The sequence below is a fragment of the Cornus florida genome, unplaced genomic scaffold (genome assembly GCF_030987335.1).
Source record: "Cornus florida cultivar Cherokee Brave unplaced genomic scaffold, ASM3098733v1 CherokeeBrave_3.0.0_Hap2_Chr08, whole genome shotgun sequence".
NCBI lineage: Eukaryota > Viridiplantae > Streptophyta > Magnoliopsida > Cornales > Cornaceae > Cornus > Cornus florida.
The window spans coordinates 83,698,071-83,716,963 of NW_026775578.1; the positions used below are offsets into that span (position 1 = coordinate 83,698,071).

General features: G+C 35.3%; 3 protein-coding genes across 5 annotated transcripts in view; 1 reads left to right on the forward strand and 2 right to left on the reverse strand.

Annotated features, from left to right (window-relative positions):
• LOC132268230 (GCN5-related N-acetyltransferase 6, chloroplastic-like) overlaps window positions 1-8,540 on the reverse strand; it is a 29,805-nt gene extending 21,265 nt beyond the window's left edge. Inside the window, exons 1-5 of one of the 3 annotated variants that reach the window (XM_059769042.1) lie at window positions 8,245-8,540; window positions 7,701-7,923; window positions 7,528-7,580; window positions 7,374-7,410; window positions 5,346-5,417 (exon numbers count right to left, since the gene is read on the reverse strand). In XM_059769042.1, coding sequence (XP_059625025.1) covers window positions 5,346-5,417; window positions 7,374-7,410; window positions 7,528-7,580; window positions 7,701-7,923; window positions 8,245-8,285 — 426 coding nt within the window. In that variant the 5' untranslated portion in view covers window positions 8,286-8,540. The remainder of the gene's footprint in view (window positions 1-5,345; window positions 5,418-7,373; window positions 7,411-7,527; window positions 7,581-7,700; window positions 7,924-8,244) is intronic. The other 2 variants (XM_059769041.1, XM_059769043.1) reach the window with 2 other exon arrangements.
• On the forward strand, window positions 8,419-9,660 carry LOC132270538 (small ribosomal subunit protein uS12y-like). The gene is made up of 3 exons (XM_059771714.1): window positions 8,419-8,423; window positions 8,920-9,046; window positions 9,371-9,660. The coding sequence occupies exons 1-3, from the start codon at window positions 8,419-8,421 to the stop codon at window positions 9,509-9,511; spliced, it is 273 nt and encodes a 90-aa protein (XP_059627697.1). The 3' UTR covers window positions 9,512-9,660.
• Window positions 9,661-14,603: 4,943 nt separating this feature from the next.
• Window positions 14,604-15,759, reverse strand: LOC132270539 (uncharacterized). The gene is made up of 3 exons (XM_059771715.1): window positions 15,460-15,759; window positions 15,159-15,384; window positions 14,604-15,079 (listed from the first exon to the last, which is right to left on the reverse strand). The coding sequence occupies exons 1-3, from the start codon at window positions 15,757-15,759 to the stop codon at window positions 14,604-14,606; spliced, it is 1,002 nt and encodes a 333-aa protein (XP_059627698.1).
• Between the last annotated feature and the right edge of the window lie 3,134 nt (window positions 15,760-18,893).

Below are 18,893 nucleotides of genomic sequence, written 5' to 3' on the forward strand. Positions count from 1 at the left end.
CCCTCGGTTCAAGCTTCCCCTCATTAACATGAGTATACGCAGGACACCCAAATATTCTCATATTGCTTAACTAGCAGGAGAACCATACTATACCTCCTTAGAAGTCTTATAGTCTATAGCTATCGATGGACACCGGTTCACTAAGAAACTAGCCGTAAAAACAGCTTCAACCCAGAACACTTCGTCTAACCCAACATTGGACAACATACATTGTGCCCTCTCCAACATTGTTACATTCATCTGTTCTTCAACTCCATTATGCTGCAAAGTCTTCCTCATTGTGCAGGGTCTCACAATCCCATGAGTCTGCATAACTCATTAAATTCTCCATCACAAAATTCCAAGCCGTTGTTTGTACTCAAGCAGTTGACCTGTTTTCAATCTACTTCTCAATCAAGATCTTGCATGGCTTGAATGCGACAAGAGCCTCATTCTGGTGCTTACGAATATAACCCCAAATTTTTCGAGAAAAGTCATCAATCAATGTCATAATCATATATCTACCACCACAATGTGAAGCAATCTAAGAGGGACCCCAAAGATCACAATGGCTATAATTGGTCCTGTGAACTCCCGTACTAAACTTCATTCTACACTGCTTCCTGAAGACACAATGCTCACAAAAATTTAGCTTCTCGATTTTTAGACTATCAAGCAAACCCTGCTTACTCAGAACATCCATCCCCCTCTCACTCATATGCCCAAGCCACATATGTCACAATCTAGTAGTATCTAAATCCGGATCCGAGGACGAACAACAACTAAACCCGTGACTGTGTTAGCCTGCAGAGCATATAAACCATGCTTCTTCAGTCAGTCCCTTTATCACCACAAGAGCACCCCTTGAACCTAAATGACTCCTCCTCCAACCTTTTTCTTTTTCTTTTTCTTTTTTATTAGTAAAAATGGATAATAGATATTTTTTTTCTTTTCATAATTGGTACTCACACACACATGCCTCTTCTGAGACTTGAACCCATGATCTCCCTTTGGGAAGTAAGAAACTGATACCGCTAGGCCACTAGCCTGTTGATAACTCCACCTCCAACCTTATAAGTGCACCCAAAAGAATTTGGCGTACCCAGGGAAATTAAATTCTTCTTCAGTTCTATATGCCTGACACAAGTCCTGTCCTCACTATACCGTCATCCATCTTGAGTCGAATTATACCAATTCTTACAACCTTGCACGGCACATCATTCCCCATCAATGGAATGATGAGATAAACCAGTCCCTGTTTGGACAAACGTGATATGAGCAACCAAATCAAGAATCCACACATCGCTAGAGCCACCGACAAAAATCGTAAGAACGTTACCACCATCTGAATTGTTACCCTCTACAATAGCCACACTATCAGCTTTAAAGGATTTTCCCTTTCCCTTCTTAGGCTTTCAACAGTCTTTTCTGACAGGTGTAGCATCTCAACACATTCATTTTGTTCATAAACTTAGAATGACCTTTGCTACCAAACCCTCCATTTTGATTTGTTCTCCCTCTAACAACCAACCCCTCTACCGAACTTTCTGTATTGCCCTCCAATGCTCTTCTTTGCAACTCCTTAGAATTCAAAGCTGTTTTCACATCTTTCATGGACAAACCTGTTCTGCCATCGTCATATCGACAAAGTTTTCATACGAGGGTGGTAAAGAACACAACAAAATAATAGCTTGATCCTCGTGCTCTATCTTGACATCAATATTATTCAAGTCCATGATGATGTCGTTTACCTCGTCAAGATGGTCTTCCAGAGACAAACCTTTGTGCATCTAAAAAGTGAAGAACCGCTTCTTTATATACAAGCAGTTCGCAAGAGATTTCATCATATACCAAGCCTCCAACTTGTTCCATAGCCCATCCGGCGTAGTCTCTCCAGAAACTTCTCACAAAACCTCGTTACTCAAGCACAAAAAAATTGCACTGTGTGCTTTCTCCATAACCTCATATTTGTCCTTAATATTTTCTGGTAGTGCATCCTTCCCCTTCAGCTCCTTGGATAACCCATGTTGAACCAACAGAGCCTGCATCGTAACCTGCCACAAGTTGAAATCGTTTCTTCCGATAAAGGTCCCGATTTCCAGAAACTTGGTTGCCATCCTTGATTCAAACCGAAAGCTCTGATAATAGTTTGTTACGACAAACGCAACGAACCAATAACACAATAAACACTCCACACAAAGAACACAAAAGTTTAGCATGGTTCGACACAAGTTGTTTCTACGTCCGCGGTGAAGATCCGGTATACGAAAACGGGAGATTAAAAGTTTCTACCTGCAAACCCTAGCTCTCATTCACTTTTTTGCGATTTTCAGTGTCTCTCAATCCCACTACAAACCCTAAGTGCCGTTATATACTGGGCTACAAGAGAGTACTAAACAAATGTTTTTAGAGAACTATTGATGAGTGCCGAAATATGCACATTTCGGCCTTTATTCTTACAATTGTTAGCACTTTAGTCCTATCTTTATTCATTGATTAGTACTTATTTGCTTTATTGTCGTTTTCAGGTTGTTATATCGAAAAAGGATCCATTCTAATACATTAAAGTCTTTTTTAAGTCAACCAAACTGCAGCGAAGAAGGAAAGCATCAAAAGTCAAAGCAGAGTGTACGATCGATCGTGGGAAAAATAGGATAGATCGTGCATCGGGCAGATTCATTTTAAAGTTCGTTTTTCGAGCTTCAATTGGAAGGAGCCATGGTGCGCGAGATTTCCTGACTTGAATGTACAGGATTTGACTCATTTTTGGCTTTGAAGAGTCCACTATAAAAGGAGTTTAAGATCTACAACTTGAGGAAGGGAGTGAGGATTAAGATCTACAACTTGAGGAGGGGAGTGAGGATTGAATTGGGGGGAATTCTAGATCTACAATTGGGGTTTCTCCCTGAAGAAGAAGATGAAGCCAAGCATGGAGATGGGAATTGAGGCCATGAAGATCACATCCATCACCTCTATGTCTGGCTAAATCATCACTTAGGGCTTGGATGAGCCATAAGCTTGTGCAATTGTATCTTTTGTCTTCTAATTTGGGGAATTATAAGTTGTATAAGTGTTTACTTGGTCTTGTGAATTCTAACTTGGTTGTACCAAGGTTTATATTGATAATTCTTCCTATTAATCCTCTAATTGGTTATATGATGTCTTATGTGTAGTTGATTGAGGATTGATCTCTACATTGAGTACTTTTTAAAATTGTGCTTAATGATGGCCATGCATTGTTCTTGCTGGATACAATTGCTCTTAGTTTGATGAATTATGCTTAGTCTTGATGGTTTGTTCTACATCTTAGATTAATGGTAGTTAGGTAGACAATTCATACTTGAATTTGATAGTTCATGCTTATTAATTGTAATTGTATTATCTAATTGATCATTGATGTGTGCTTATAGCCACATTTGCATTCCAACTTGTTTTTCCCCATTGGTTGAAGGCATTTGATGCAATTCCATGAGTTTAGTAGTGAAATCCATGCCCTAAGTCCCTCACACCATCACATTACTCTAATCTCTTTCCATATAATCTCATTTGCAATTTACATTTAATTTTTTTTTTTTTTTTGGATAAGTACAATTTACATTTAATTGAATTTCATCATTAGTTTAATCAACCAATCAACATCTTTTCAATCTCACGCTTATTGATACTAAATTCATTCCAAGCCTATAATCCCAGTGGACGATCCCTACTCGCTATACTCACATATAGTTGTGTAGTGGCTTTTATAAATTTAAAAGTTCGTGTTCTCAATTGCCACATTTTATACATCTATTTTGTTGCACCTCCGAGTTCACATCAACTATAAAAGACAGTTCTTTAAAAACAATCATTTTTTTTAAATGAGCTATCTAGAAAATAATTTTCAAAAATTGTTAACCAATTAGATTTTTTTTCAATTTTTCTGATTTTCACTTCTTAGGAAATAGAAAATTGTTCTCATAAAACTTAACCAAGCAAGCCCTTATATATTAGACAGGAGATTGCTTGTAATAGAAAAGAATGGAAAAAGATAACTCATGTGACCCCATTTCATATGGGATTAAGGCAAGGATGGTGATGGTGACGATGATGATGATGATGATGATGGTGATGGTGGTGATGAATATTGAAAATGCATATACATGTTGATTCACCTAACTCACTTAGTTGATATGCCAAAAGATCAACTTATAATAAAATTTTGACCTGTTTTGTGTTGCATATTTTGAATTATTTCATTCTACATTGACTTAACTAAATTCTTATGCAAATGGAAAGGATAAATGTACTTTGGTTTAGCTAATCTATCAAATTGATGATCTTAACGAGCTTGCGTTGCATATTTCTTATTTAAAGGATAATTAAAACAATTATATTGCTTTCTCATTACTTCGAGCGGGCTTGCTTCCCATGGTTTAACTTGTGCTTAGACTCAAAAGACCTTTGATGCCTTAATACACATTGAGCCTATGATAACCATGGTAAAATGAATGAAACTGGAGACAATTTCTATTAGTTCCATGGGCTATAATCGTGAACCTTCAAAGGTATTGGATACTATTGATAAGCTTTAATTCAAGTTGGGATTGCAATCGAACACATCATTAATAGAATTGAGGAGGGAAAGTTTTAGAAGGTTGGTTTGTGTCTTTAGGTCTTCTAGCATCTACATATGACCCCTTAATGTACAACAATATTATAGTTTAATGAATGGTCTGTCTTGGTAATGCAACAAGTGTGGAATTCTTCAATTGACGTGACTGTAGATCTCTGTCAAGCACTCATGCAGTAGGTACTTTTTGTTTCTCTGTACTTTCTTAATCTGCAGAAACTTTCCGCAGGAACTTCTAATCATCAAAATCTGAACGAAATGCTTCTAAATCATTGTTTAAGAAGTCCTAGCCCCTCGTTCCCTACTTCAACAGCTTAGAGACCACCTTTCGCTTACAGTCCAATCCTAGAACTTGCAAAATAGGCTGCCCTGCATTATTATTTTGGTTCAAAATTTCTAATCGTATTATAGTTAACGGGGGTTGCCCCCACTGAACTCAATTTCTGGCTCCACCACTGATTAGATGCATTGCAAAAAGAGCTGCCCGAGTTTAAACATTAAACATAATAATAGCTTCTACTTTCCATTAATTACAAATTTGGCAACAAAAACAAAATAGGTATTGTGGTAGTTTGAAAGAAAGCATATCTTCATAAGATGAACAGTAATTTATTGGATGAATGACAAGAAGTCCGTAAGGCATTATATTCACAACAAAAGAACCAATAAACTTTTGCAAGTAATAGTAATTTCAAAGCATGGGTTGGATAAAAAGAGGGAAAGAAAGAAAAGGCTCATTTAGGAGTTTTAGACGTACTGCAACAAAACAGAAGCACTTCAATGAATTTCCATCCTGCCCGCTACATCGTCGCTTCAAAGCATAAAACTCCTGCCATATGCACCACAGACACAAACATCAAGACCAAGAGGAATTGCTTTTTTGGTGCGAATTCCAATCAAGATCACCAGAAAACTTATTCCTGATAAGATCTTATTATGTGAAAGTGAACTTCACGAGCTCCTTTTTTATCTTTTGTTACAGGGAATGGAGATTGGACCGGACCCACTTGCAGGAAACCTTCACCCACACAGGGAGTGAGAGAGAACACTAAAACTGACAAAACATCTCCCTACAAATGGAAAGCCTTCCCCGACAAGGGCCAGGGAACCTAAAATATGTTTATGATGCTTGTCCAAGTGCATCGAAGTACACAAAAGTCAACTTAATCAACTTAAATAGTTGTTGAGCAGAGATAATGGGATAGATTTAGGTGGGTCCCTGTCAGACTAAATTCTGGTTAGCTTTGACTCAGCAAACCCTAAGCCCAACCCAGTTGAATCTGCAGACTGAGAGTTTGGCTATGGAAGATTTTTAGTTTGACAAGTAACTTGTTAACTTGACCTACAGGAGCACTGAGTCTCTCTGATTTAAATTCTTCAATTTCACTTCACCCTTTGATTAAATTTTGCCAGATTAATAAAAGTAAAGTACAAATTAAACCACACAAGACAGCAACAATTTTTTACATGGAAAAGAAAAATTACAAGATAATATTTAGCTCAACTCCAGATTCTAACCCTAAGATTGCCAGTTATTAATTTTGGTCCAACTTACTGAGTTTAGAAGTCTATCCAGACCCCTCTTGATTCAGAAAAGTTGATTTTTCTTTCTTTCAAAACAAAGTAGGCATGACAAGCAGAAAACTCAAATTGATGCAGACATTGAAGTTTCACACTTTAGTCAAGATCGCACAGTAGAAAAATAATGGGTTTTAAGTTCCTCTCTTTATGATCATCCAAAACATAAGAAAAAGCTTAATATGATTAAACCATGAAAATCCTCTCTTTTTTTCTCTTCCCTCCCTTCTTGCCCCAATTATCGTACGCTTAAAAGACATAGAAAGGTATAAATAATGTGTTCCAATTAAATCCTAAAATAAATAAATTTGTTCATGTTTGACTACAGTATTACAACAATTCTTTTGGGTATTATCCGGAAAGTATCATCACAAATTTGACTAATACTCAAATGATTGACTTGTGGACCATCAACAAAAATTACATATTTAAGGTCCTTGAGACCTCGTATTATTGATTATTTGCCCAACCCAAAGCCCAATTGTTTCAGGCTGGTTGGTGGCTCATGTCAAATTTTGAAAGCAGTAGTAAGTAATAAGTATATTAGAAAAAAATAAAAAGGATGACATCTTTTGTAGTTAACTTAAAGTTCCTTGCAGTATGTTGCAAAAAGAAATTTGACAAAATGAATTGTTACACAGTGTGTTGATTATGTCCAAAATGTTATCATGGATGCTTAATCACAGTCTGCTACAAGTAGACAGAATGTCCTTTAGATTGGAATTTTTTTTTTTTTCTTTTTTGTTAAGAAATGGAAAATTGGTAGTTCCATTGTAAATTTAAGCATACGAGCCAAAGGATTAAACTTAAGCTACGAGGAATAATTACGCCACAAATGCAAAATCTCTAGAGGCAAGTTAGGCCTCGACTTAAGCTAAGAGGAATAATTACGCAACAAATGCAACATCTCTGGAGGCAAGTTAGGCCTCGATGGTGCACAAGGATAAATAAATGGCAGTTTTCCACAAGACACTGCTCAAGCAGCTCGAAATAGAAATGTAAATGAGTTTAATGGAATAACAATGGTTTCCAGAGATCAACAACTTATGAAGGCAACAAAGAGACACTCATATAACATTGTTTTCCAAAGAGACACTCTTATATTATTAACCCCCAAACAGTTAAGCATCTTCATACTCATGAGTTAAATTGTTATGAGATCATCACCAATTATAGATTGTTAGGAATGCACTGTACCACAACTCACCTGTTCAGCATACTTCCTTTTATAACTATCAATGTGCCTGAAGATGATAAAATTGTAATGATCAAAAGATTGGACTAAGAGATTCCAAATTCATGCACTTAAAGGAAGCCTTTGAAGAAACAATGAAAGTATTCATAATTTAAACAGAACTAACCGCATATACAATAAAGATTCCCAATGAGCTTCAGCTCGCAGCCACGCTGCTGTCTGCCATGTGAATTATTGAGACACAGAAACAAGAAATACAACACTAAAGTACTTTCAGAAAAGAAGTGAAGAATTAAATTACATCATTCATATCATAGGAAATAAAGAGCAAAAACCAACCCAATATTCTTCATCCAGTACAGCTTCACGGGCAGCAAATCGGCCAAAATTTCTCCTCAGCAATCCGTAACATTCCTGGTCAGTGAGCTGTAGCCGATTGAAACAGAGTTCAGGCGACTTTGAGCTATCGCTCTTAGGAACAGCTAAGTGTCGATTAATCTGGCTATTATCGCAATGAACTTCGAGGGTTTTCCTTCTACAGTACGAAACAGGAAAGGTCTCTCTACAAGGATTTCAATTCCAATCGATCAATAAATAAATAAATAAGAGAGTTTTCACATTAAATAATTTTTAAATTTTCTACTTGCAGGTTTTATCTGAGGCCCAGTTTCGATTTGCATTCATTCGAAACCACCGAAACAATTGAATACCCTAAATGAGAATTCGAAAATATAGGGTTTCGACTTGGACGAAAACTTGGGTTCGATCTTTTTCTTTCTTTCTTTCTTTCCATTTCATCAAAGAAAAGGAAATTGATTCTCAGATTTCGGTGAGCAGACGAAGAATAAAATTATAATAAACAGAAGAGAGAGGTATGACTCACCGAGGTTGGAAAAGAGGACCCCTCGTCGTCATTGTCATCATCTCATCGTCGTCGTCGTCTGCTTCCTCCTCATCATCAACTGCTATTTCTTCTTGTTCGGTAATGAAATCCCTTGCATAAACAAAGAAAAAATATGATTTTGAATCAAAAGAAGCAACCGAACGAACACTAATTATGGCGTAGTTGGGACACTTTTCTTTCTTCTCTGGTTATTCAAAAAAAGGTAATCAAAGCTTTATTATAGGGGCAAAAATCCTCTCCATGGCCGTCCATGGAACTGTGGTGAAGCCATCTCACCCAGACTCGCCTTGTCATTGCCCGCTAAGCGCCAACTGAAGTAAACAAGTTCCTGAATTCAATTTTGTTTTACCATGTACAAATATAATATATATAAATGATATATAATATTATTTTATTCACAATCGTGTTTTGGTTGATTAACGAAGAAAAAAAAAGGGAAGGATAATAATCATGTTTGGAAAAATAAAAGATAATAATAAATTTATTATTATGCCCTTTTTATATTTTAAAAGATAAATTTTGAGATTTAAATATACAACAACATTTTTGTCCCAAGATTCGGTTCTAAGGCTCAGTTTGGTAGCAAATGCCACATTCATCTCTCTTTTCAAATCAATATTGGAAAACTCAACAACACTTAACTAATTTATGCAGTGGTATTGAGGCTAAGCAGCCGAACTCTGCCATCAGAAAATGTGCTCGTGTGCAGCTGATTAAGAATGGGAAGAAGATCGCTACATTTGTACCCAATGATGGTTGCTTAAACTATATTGAGGAGAATGTAAATCTTCGAGAAAACTAGTGTAGATCTTCTTTAATTGCTTAATAAAGTACTTTTCCATATAGGTGAGTCCTTGAAATTGAATGAATTCCCTTTCCATTTGTCCATATCGTGTCTACCAGGATTGCTTTATAAACCTTGACAAATTTATTATTCCCTTGTGGCATGCTGCATGCAGTTTTATCTTTAAACAAAGGATAACTTTATTTGAAAATTGAATTTCAGGGTTGATTCAAGTGAAGTTTGTTTGAGGCTTTATGTTTCTAAAATCACGTATTATTTTCTCTCTTTGCATAACTTTATTTGAGCATTTGATGTTTGCAGGATGAAGTGCTGATTACAGGGTTTGGACGGAAAGGGCATGCCGTCAGAGATATTCCTGGGGTCAGATTCAAGGTTGTGAAGGTATCCGGAGTGTCCCTTCTTACTCTCTTCAAAGAGAAAAAGAAGAAGCCCAGGTCTTAGGTTTTGTTGGGAAAACTTATCTTTACCTCTTGATTTGCTATGCCATATTGATTTCTTTTTCCTTGACAATTATGTCATCTTGATGGAGATGTTGCACTTCTAGATAGTGATTTTGGTAGACAATTACAAAGAGTGATTTTGGCAAACAATTATCATTTCTTTTCTTTTGCTTTCAAATCCACGATCATCATATTTGATTTATTATGTTGTTATGGATGGTTTTGTTACTTATAAGCTACCGGGTCTCATTGAAGTAAAGGTTATATCATGTCCAAAGTAAAGTCGCTCACAACTCTTGGTCATGGAGGCAAAAACTTCACGTTTTAATGGAAAAGTGATATACTTCATTCAATGGCATATTTAGACTACAAAAAGGATTCAAGGAGAGGTCTTCATTTTTTAAATTTATTTTTGGGTTTTGTTGTCTTTAATGAAGTGAACCTTAACAAAACCGTTGGATTTGAACCTCATTTGTATGCCAATCAAAATAATGATAATATCCTATTTAAGAGCAGTAGAAGATTTATTAAATTTTATAGGGTTTTTGGTTGGTAAGATCCCTACTGCTCAAGAGGTTGAGAGACCTTTAAAAAAAAAAAGTGGAGGTTGAGAGTTTAACCGGGGTATAAAAGATTTATGAAATTTTATAGGGTTTAAATTGAAAAGAAAGAGCTGAATTTCATACGAGGTTTGGGTCCGAATTTGATTAGGAAGTTACAAAACAAAAAATAGTGGTATTTGCTAACAATAACATAATGGAGTTGGTCAATCTGAAATTTAAGTATAGCATCAATATATTGAATTGATTTTTCATAATTGGGGTTGACTACCTTTTTCATTTTGAATTTTGTACAAAAATAATAATAATAAAAATAGAGTTTACTTGAGCTTTAATCAAACTACAAATCCACCATATGAGTGGACTTTTGCACAGCTAATGCACATACCCAATCTCACAAATTCACAATCAAAATGAAAATATGTGAAATATAGAACAATTACAACTCAAAACACATAGAAAAGTCATCAATTTGGACTATAAAAGTTTAAAATCCTTCTGATGTTTATGCCATTTTCATTGCATTTCCAAATAAATCATGAAAGTACAGATTTTTATTTCAAGAAATGACCTATTTTGTTTAATATTCCACTCCAATCGATTAGAGTACATGCAATCTCAAAGTTTTCCCATATCCAATCTCCAATGCGTGTCCATATTCATTAGTCCAATCTCTAAAGTCCTGTATTGAGCTCAGAAGGCTCAGCTATTCTCCTTCTGAGTGCTATTTAAAGAGGGGAAAGTTGACGCCTTCTCCACCGCCTTTTCTGTCATTGATTCTGTTAAACCACCAAACACCCCACCTCCATTGCAAACAGAATTCTTCTCTACCAATGGAGTCCTTGTGCTAGGTAAAAACGCAAGAGTTGTGGGAAGAGAGAGCGGGCTTCTACTTTCAAGGGAATTGTCATAACAATGGGAGTAAGAGCAACCCAATCTTCGGTGATGGCAATCGAAGCCTTAAAGGTTTGAAATCCCTTGTTGATGTTGCAGCAACAATATTAGTTCCCCTTGAAGCGTTTTGAACACAAACAATGGATTGACTTCCTTCATGAAGAGAGGATTGATCACGAGTGTGATTCTACAATTGTAGTGGCCCTCTACTAGTAGTATTAAGAATAGACTTTGAATTGCTAGATCTTTGATTGGTAGTGGAAGCCGATGATGATGATTCTGAGGAGCAACCATCCATAGAGCTAGCAAGAGATGTGCAAGAGGAAATGGATTTATAATGCGTTGAGAGAGAACTAGGATTTTCCGACCTGATTTTGCTTCTTGCTGAGTATCTTGAAGGAGTATTGGAGGTTAAAACAGATACATCCATTTTAGTTTTTCTGGAATATGTTTTTCTTCTCAAAGAGTTCGAGGAAGATTTAGAAGATGAACCACCACCAGGCGTTCCAGGTGAAGAACAAGAAATTGTTAAATTGTTGGTGCCAGTGAAAGAAACCGAAGAAGATTTAGGGGATGGTGTAGAGCTAATGGCATGAGTACAAGAGTCCTCAAAACCAAATTTCTTGAACACCATCGAGCTTTGACCTGTAACATTCGCATCCATTTAATGCAAAATTCTATTTGGAAACAGAAAAAAGAATCTTCAGTTTTTGTGAAAAAACCAATCTCCATTGATAGAAAATTTTCTTACCAGATCCAAACTTTGCAGTTCTGTTTTCCATTTTGGCTTTGTATGGATCCAACGTAACACTTTTGGTTCGTCGTGTTGAGGGGGAGTTCATACTGGATTCTCCACTTCTAGCTGTCTGCTTCATGATCAACGATGAATTCAAGTGAGTTAATTCGTAATTTGGAGTTTTGTTTCCATTTTAGCAATGCCAAACTTGTCATCTATAAAGCATTTTGTGGTACAAAATACAAATACAGTATAAAAGAGGCAAACATCATACTCTACTCAATTGACACATACCTTGACAATTCGTCGACCAACAGAAGCCTCCTTAGTTTTCTCCGATCCTGGAAACCTTGAAACTGGCATGGAATTCACCTAAAATTTGAAAGAAGAACTTCATTTCTTCTAGAATTATTCAAATGGTTTTACGACAAAAAAGCTACAACCCATTAACACATACCATTCCAGAGCCAACCTTCAATATCTTTAATGCTGAAGAAAAAGAAGCCGTCACATTATTGAGCAAAATTTTTATGAACCTCTAAAAATATGACAGTAAGCCTAAAAAGCCTGTTTTAGACTCAAGGCACACATATAAAGAAATACGATCATTCAATGAAATCTTTGCTATCACCTGATTAAATAATCATGGTAGGACTGAACTGCATTCATACAAGAAAGCCCAAAATGAATGTACGAAGTTACAAATCGAGCAGGTTCTGATATTGCAGCATACTTACAGTAGATATTCTGTATGCCCATACTAGCAACAATGGATGTTTTACTGGATCTCTGGATGTTGGACACTTTTATAACTGGTTTGTACTCATATTTGAGACCTGGTTTGAAAAGGGAAAAACCCAATGGTCAATACTTAACGAAATAAAAAATCAGGGAGAGAGTAGTAGAGTGAAAGACCTTTCACGTACCTGTTCCATCAACAACACTGGGTTGAAAATCATGCCCAACAATGCTCTCCAGCACCAAAGACTTCCCATAACTATATACACCACATCAATAAGAAGTAGAGAAATCAGTAGTATATGCTGTAATTCGAAGCATAGTTTCCTATTTCGCTCTGCTTTGATAATCCACTAACACAACTCCAATTTCAATGAAAAATGAGTGCTACGGAACTAACAAAAGGAACCTCAATAAACACAAACATCACCTGCTAAATAGAACCAAGAGACCAAAAGTATAATCATTATAAAATTCCATAACCAAAAGAGTAGATAATAATAATTACATCATAATCAAGTTCCTAGATTTACATCATTGTAAAAGGTTCCAATACATACTTCTTCCATAATATAGCATCACAAAGTTTCACCAAAAAAAAAGGAATTCATAGCATTCCCAGAAGTGTTTCTCAAAAAAGGAACCCATACCCAACAAAAAGAAAGACTACCCATCATCAATCAGCATCATGTTGAACCATACATCATTTTCTCCAAAATATTCTTACGCTTTGCAACTAGAACACCAAGGAATATCCTCGTTTGATCAGGATGGTTAGCGAGATAAAAGTAAGCATCATTAATTAAAAATGGCTCAAGTCCAATTGATTCCAACTCATTATAGATTTCCTCCTCCGAATGCACTTTACGATTATATTTTCCATAAAGAACATTTCCCTCTTTAATAGATTCTGCAATAGACGAAATTGCATTTGCTATGTCTTGGGTATCATTAGAGACACCACGTGAAGACCGTTTCCTCTTTCCTTTTGCACTTGAAGATGCAATAGAAGTTGCCTTAGAGGACATTGTCCTTTCAATCTCATCAGCCACACGCTCAGCATTTTCCAAAGTCATCTCATTTTTTGCTACTAGCTGATCAATACCATCAATACTTCCCAGTAACTCGTCATTGGTTGAGCTAGCCCATTGAAAACGTTTCTCCTTAGCAGTTGCAGCCTCATCACCAGTCGCTCTATCTTTCGCAAACAACTCTAGCAACTTATCATAGTTGTTAATAGATGTAGTTCTTCATTTCTTCGCTTGCGGTTTTGCCTATTACAAGCATATAAAAATATATATATATGTTAAACATTTCATAGTGTTTGAAGTAGAAATAACTCCAAAATTGAAGGTACATGAAAGAAGAAATTAAAATTATCATAGATTAAACATACTTTGAGTAAAACAATGACACTAGAACAACATAGAAAAAACATTTCAAGAGTACCCATATGAATTAGGCCTTAAACATACTTTAATAATAAAAATAACTCCAAATTAAAAAAAAAAAATAATAATACCTCAATCAATGAATTCCAAACCTCTGGCTCCGCACTCCACATCTTTGTCTCGCGACTCCAAGCAAATCCGCTCAATCCATTCTTAAACAGGTCATACCACTCATTGAAATGAGTCTTTATAGTCTTTAATCGATTCTTAATCCTATCTTTGATAAAATCCATTTCAAGTTTTGCACACAATTTTTTAACCATTTCATCATATGCTTTACTAGTAAAAGTTCCATCAACCCTATTCCCTTTAATATATTGGTAATACAGCACATCAATGAATGCATCTTCCATTTGTTGCGTCCAAACAAATCTATCTTTCTTGCTCCCTTCATTTTTGTTTGTTGTGTTACTCATTTTCTTATCTACATAACAAATTAGCAAATGAGTAGAATCCAATGTAAAATTTCAAAATAGAGTGTGACCAACAAAAAAAAAAAAATTTAATAACATCATGACAAACAAATTAACATGAGTAATATAAGATATCGACAATGCTTTTTCTTCTTTAACAATATATCATCAAATAAAACTTGAGCTACCAATAAAGTAGTAAAGACTAAGTACTTGTCATAAAAGAAAATAAATAAAACTAAGGTTTTAAGCATTGATCAAACAAGCAAAAGATTTAGACTTATAACACACATAACATTAGTCACATTTGATTTGCTACATAGTAATTCCACATGTTCATTGCAATGGTGTCCCTTATATGTTCTCCTTCAGCAATATCCCTTGGAGTTCGATCATCATCTGTATCTTCATCTTCATTTTCAACTTGAACTTCAACTTGGTTTAAGAGCTCCCGATCTACTTCATCAATATGTCTTTCATCAAGATCAACGCCCATTAAATAATTATGCAGAATGCAACATGCAAGGATAATCTCTGTTTGTGTTTCGATCGAGTAAGTGGGCTCAATTGTGCTTCCTATAATTGGAAATCGTTTCTTTAATACACCAAATGCTCTCTCGATCGCATTACGTAACGACGCATGTCGTAAGTTAAACAATTCCCGAGGATTTTCAGGTCGACGTGAAGCAAATTCTTTTAAGTGATATCGAACACCTCTATAAGGCGTGATAAGTACACCTCGTAGCATATATCCACCATCAACAAGATAATATTTACCTATTAAGAATAAAAGTTGTTATCATTGAATAACTATAAATCAGAAAATAATATTTTATAAATTTTATATGGAAATTACCTTTAGAGATTCTCAACTTATCCTTTCTTTCAAATGCACTCTTAATTACTCTCGAGTCTGATACAGTCCCTTCCCATCCAGGCAAGACATATGTGAATCTCAAGTCAAATGAACAAGCAGCCAACACATTTGTGGTTGGAAAATTCGTTCGACCACGATATCTTGGAGCGTCTTCAGTAGGTACTCTCACACGAACATGTGTTCCATCAATCGTACCCACACAATTCTGATATAAATTTATTTTATAAATTTTTTATATCAACATATGTATAAAAGTTTTAAAATAAAATGATCTATTTACCTTGAAGTATGGATAGAACCCACTATTGCTAAGTATCTCCGGAGGGACTTCTAAATCATCAGGCTGTCGGAGAAATTTTTCTTCTAACGAGATTATTGACCTTAACACACTATGGAAATGGCGACTTGTAGTCTTACCGGAGCGACGAAAAAAAAATTGAATCGTGCGATTCCTCACATTGTGTGATAATATGTGAAGAAATTTTGCAACTTGTTCTTCAACTGATGCAGTTTTGGTTGCCTTAAGACTAGCATCCCTTTTAAGAATCTCACATAAATTTTGGAAAGCCTCCGATCCCATTCGAGTTATATCAAGACATCTTTGATTTGTCCTAAGTTGGTTCATAAGTTCATTTCGTACCATTTCTCTTTTAAAACTTGATTGTCCAGTGAGTCGATTAACATAGTTTCTCCTTTGAAACTTTTTTCGTAAAAGCCAATACACAACCAAACAAATAACTTGAGTTGCAGCCAAACGCCTTCTTTGTTCCCACAAAAACCATTCATTTGTTGCCATATTATTTCGCCTCTCCATCTACCATTTCAAAACTTATTGTCACCCTCAAAATTCAATAAGTGTAGATTAATAAAATAAGAGTATAAGACACACTCAACAACTATATGATGTTCTGATAATATATATATATATATAAGAATGCCCACCCAAACATAACCTATGATAATTATGTGACACTTATGATCAGACATAAACCAATTGATTATGTTGGTATTGCAACAAAAATCTAGTTGCAATATTTCAAATAATGACCATAATAAGACATAATTGGGACTGTATCAACGACATTCTCATTGTGGTATGCAGGATTCATAATATTTCATGTCCATAATAACCCATTACAACTTGATAACAGCCTCACCAGGGCGTGAAATAAAAACTTAATATTTTTTCCTTTTCTATTTTCTGGCCTAACAGATAAAATGGATATTCTGATACAAATTTATATCAAATCTAGAGCTTAAAAAATTTAAGATATGCACCTCCATTTTCAATTAAAAATACATAAAATTAACATTAAAAAAAATTAAAATAAAACTCCAAGACTTTGAACAATATAAAACTCCATTTTCAATTAAGATGGTGTATTCTTTTGACCTTCTCGGTATCTGTGGAACACAAGAAAAAGAGACAAGGGTCGCATATAACGTACCGAAAAAACAAAAAAAGGTTGGACACAGTGCATCAGCAGAAGAGAAACAAAAAAGTCTATGCATGAACATGGAAAATTTTGTGGAAAACAAGATACAAGAGGAGTGCTCAAATCGGTGACATAGAGAAAACAGAATATGCATTTTTTTTCTTCTCAAGTTTCCTAGTTGCTTTTAAACCTTTTTTTGTCTTAAATCCCTCATGAAATATGAACAAAACTTTACAAGGACTAAATTTCCCTTTTTTTTTTTTTCTTTTTTTTTTTTTTTCTTTTTTCCTTTTTTTCTTAATAAGCAAAAGAATTAGAGTTTTGCTGCAAAGAAAGCAACCCTTAATATCTAGATGATACCTCATTGGCTATAAAATTGGGCAGGAGTGTTATTTTTTAAAATTAAATTAGTGGGTTTTTTTTTAATAAGTAAAATATATTCAAAAGGTGCTGGGACTGCATATTAGTGAGGTTATTACAGTTTGCCATGTGAATTCTCCCCCCCTACAGCAGTGGATTATCAAGTGTGTGTTTTTTTTTTTTTCCTTTCTAAATTCACATTAACTATAACAAAAAGATAAAAGAGAGAAACCCACAAAATTACAGAGTTCACAAGAAAACCATTGACATAATTTAAGATAATCGCATGAATTTTTTCCGTAGAACATAACATTAAATCTCCAACTGTATACTGACAAATCTTAAGGAAAAAAAAAAAATAATAAAAGAGGAAAACTTAGATCGATTGAAGAAACACACCTGAAGATCGAATACTCCAAGAAGATGATGAAATCAGATGAATTTTTGAAAGGCTTGTGTAGCTCCAAAGGCGCTGTTTGTAAACCCTAGATTTTTTAATGAATTTAACCGTTACAAACCTTTCCCTTCTCTCTCTCCTATATACTTCCTCCTCCGGCACCGAAACCACAATGTGAACCCACTTCCCCTTTTCTCTCTCCCATACGTGAACCTACTTCCCCCTTTTCTCTCTCATATTTCTTCTTATAACAGTGAATTTTGGCGCCTTTGTTCCCGCGCTGAATACATGCCTTCCTTTGTTCCCGCGCTGAATACATGCCCTAATATTAAGTGCAATTTTGAGGGTAAAATTGGCATGATAAATATTATATGAGCCATTGCATACCATTGCCTTCCCTTTACTTCCTTATCCTCCCATTTTTGGAAGGTTAAACAAATTACTGTACATTGTTATAAATAACCCTCCAAACCCTTCCATCTCCTTCCCTTTCCCTCCACTCACTTTACCCAAACACAATTTTTTTATAACCCTCCATCACCTTCCCTTCCCTTTCCCTTCAAACCCACTCTACCAAACTGAGCCTTCATCTTCCTTCAACTTCTATTCTCTTCTTCTCCCTTCATCCTCACTCCTCTTATTCCTCTGGTTTCCCCTCTGAATCAGTATCGTATTATCCTTTCGGCATCTACCCTTGGTTTGTTAAATAGCAACTCTTGTTGTTGTTGCATCTTATTCCGTCAAAAGTGTTATATTATTCCTCTGATTTTACGATGGTTTTATACATTTGGGAAAATAGAATGATTAAGGAAAAAAGTACAAGAAAGAAGAAATTGGGAAGGAATTAGGTACCTAAAACAATGAAGAAAACAGATTTTTCAAGTAGTGAGCAAGAATTGGTTAAACCACCTCCCACAGTGTTCGTTATGTATAGGTAAATTGTAATGATCCAGTCATTTTCCCTCTCTCTTTTTTTTTTTTTTTTCTCAAATTTTACGGATAAATTTTTTTCGTTTAACTTTCTTTTCTGAGCTCTATTTCTCATCACTAGGTGTCGTCTTGAGTGCTTGGAAATGGTTTCCGAGACTCTTTCGTTTGGATTGACAACTTCCTTTAAGAATCGAGTCATTTTCACATTTTCACTTTTTGGACACTATTCATTTTTCGTCATTTTCCCTATTTTGTCTTTTCCCCGTTTGTCACTTTTTGGTACAACCTCACTTTTTGTGCTTAGAGTTGGTTTTTGACTTCACGTATCTTCATTCTAAGTGGTTTCCACGAAATACGTATCTTTACTTTTGTAAAAAAATACCCTGGTTACTCCCGGTGTCCATAGGGGCATGGATGCACAGTTTTTCAAAATCTTTTTCTTTTCTTAGGGTATTTTTCATAAATATCTTTTGAAGATATTTTATTTTGGGGGTTTTTAAGAAAATATTTTTAGAAGATATTTTCTTTCTGTGCCAGTTTTGTAGTTAGCCCTTTTTGAAGGGGCCATTGTGCAATTAATGAAAGTTAGTA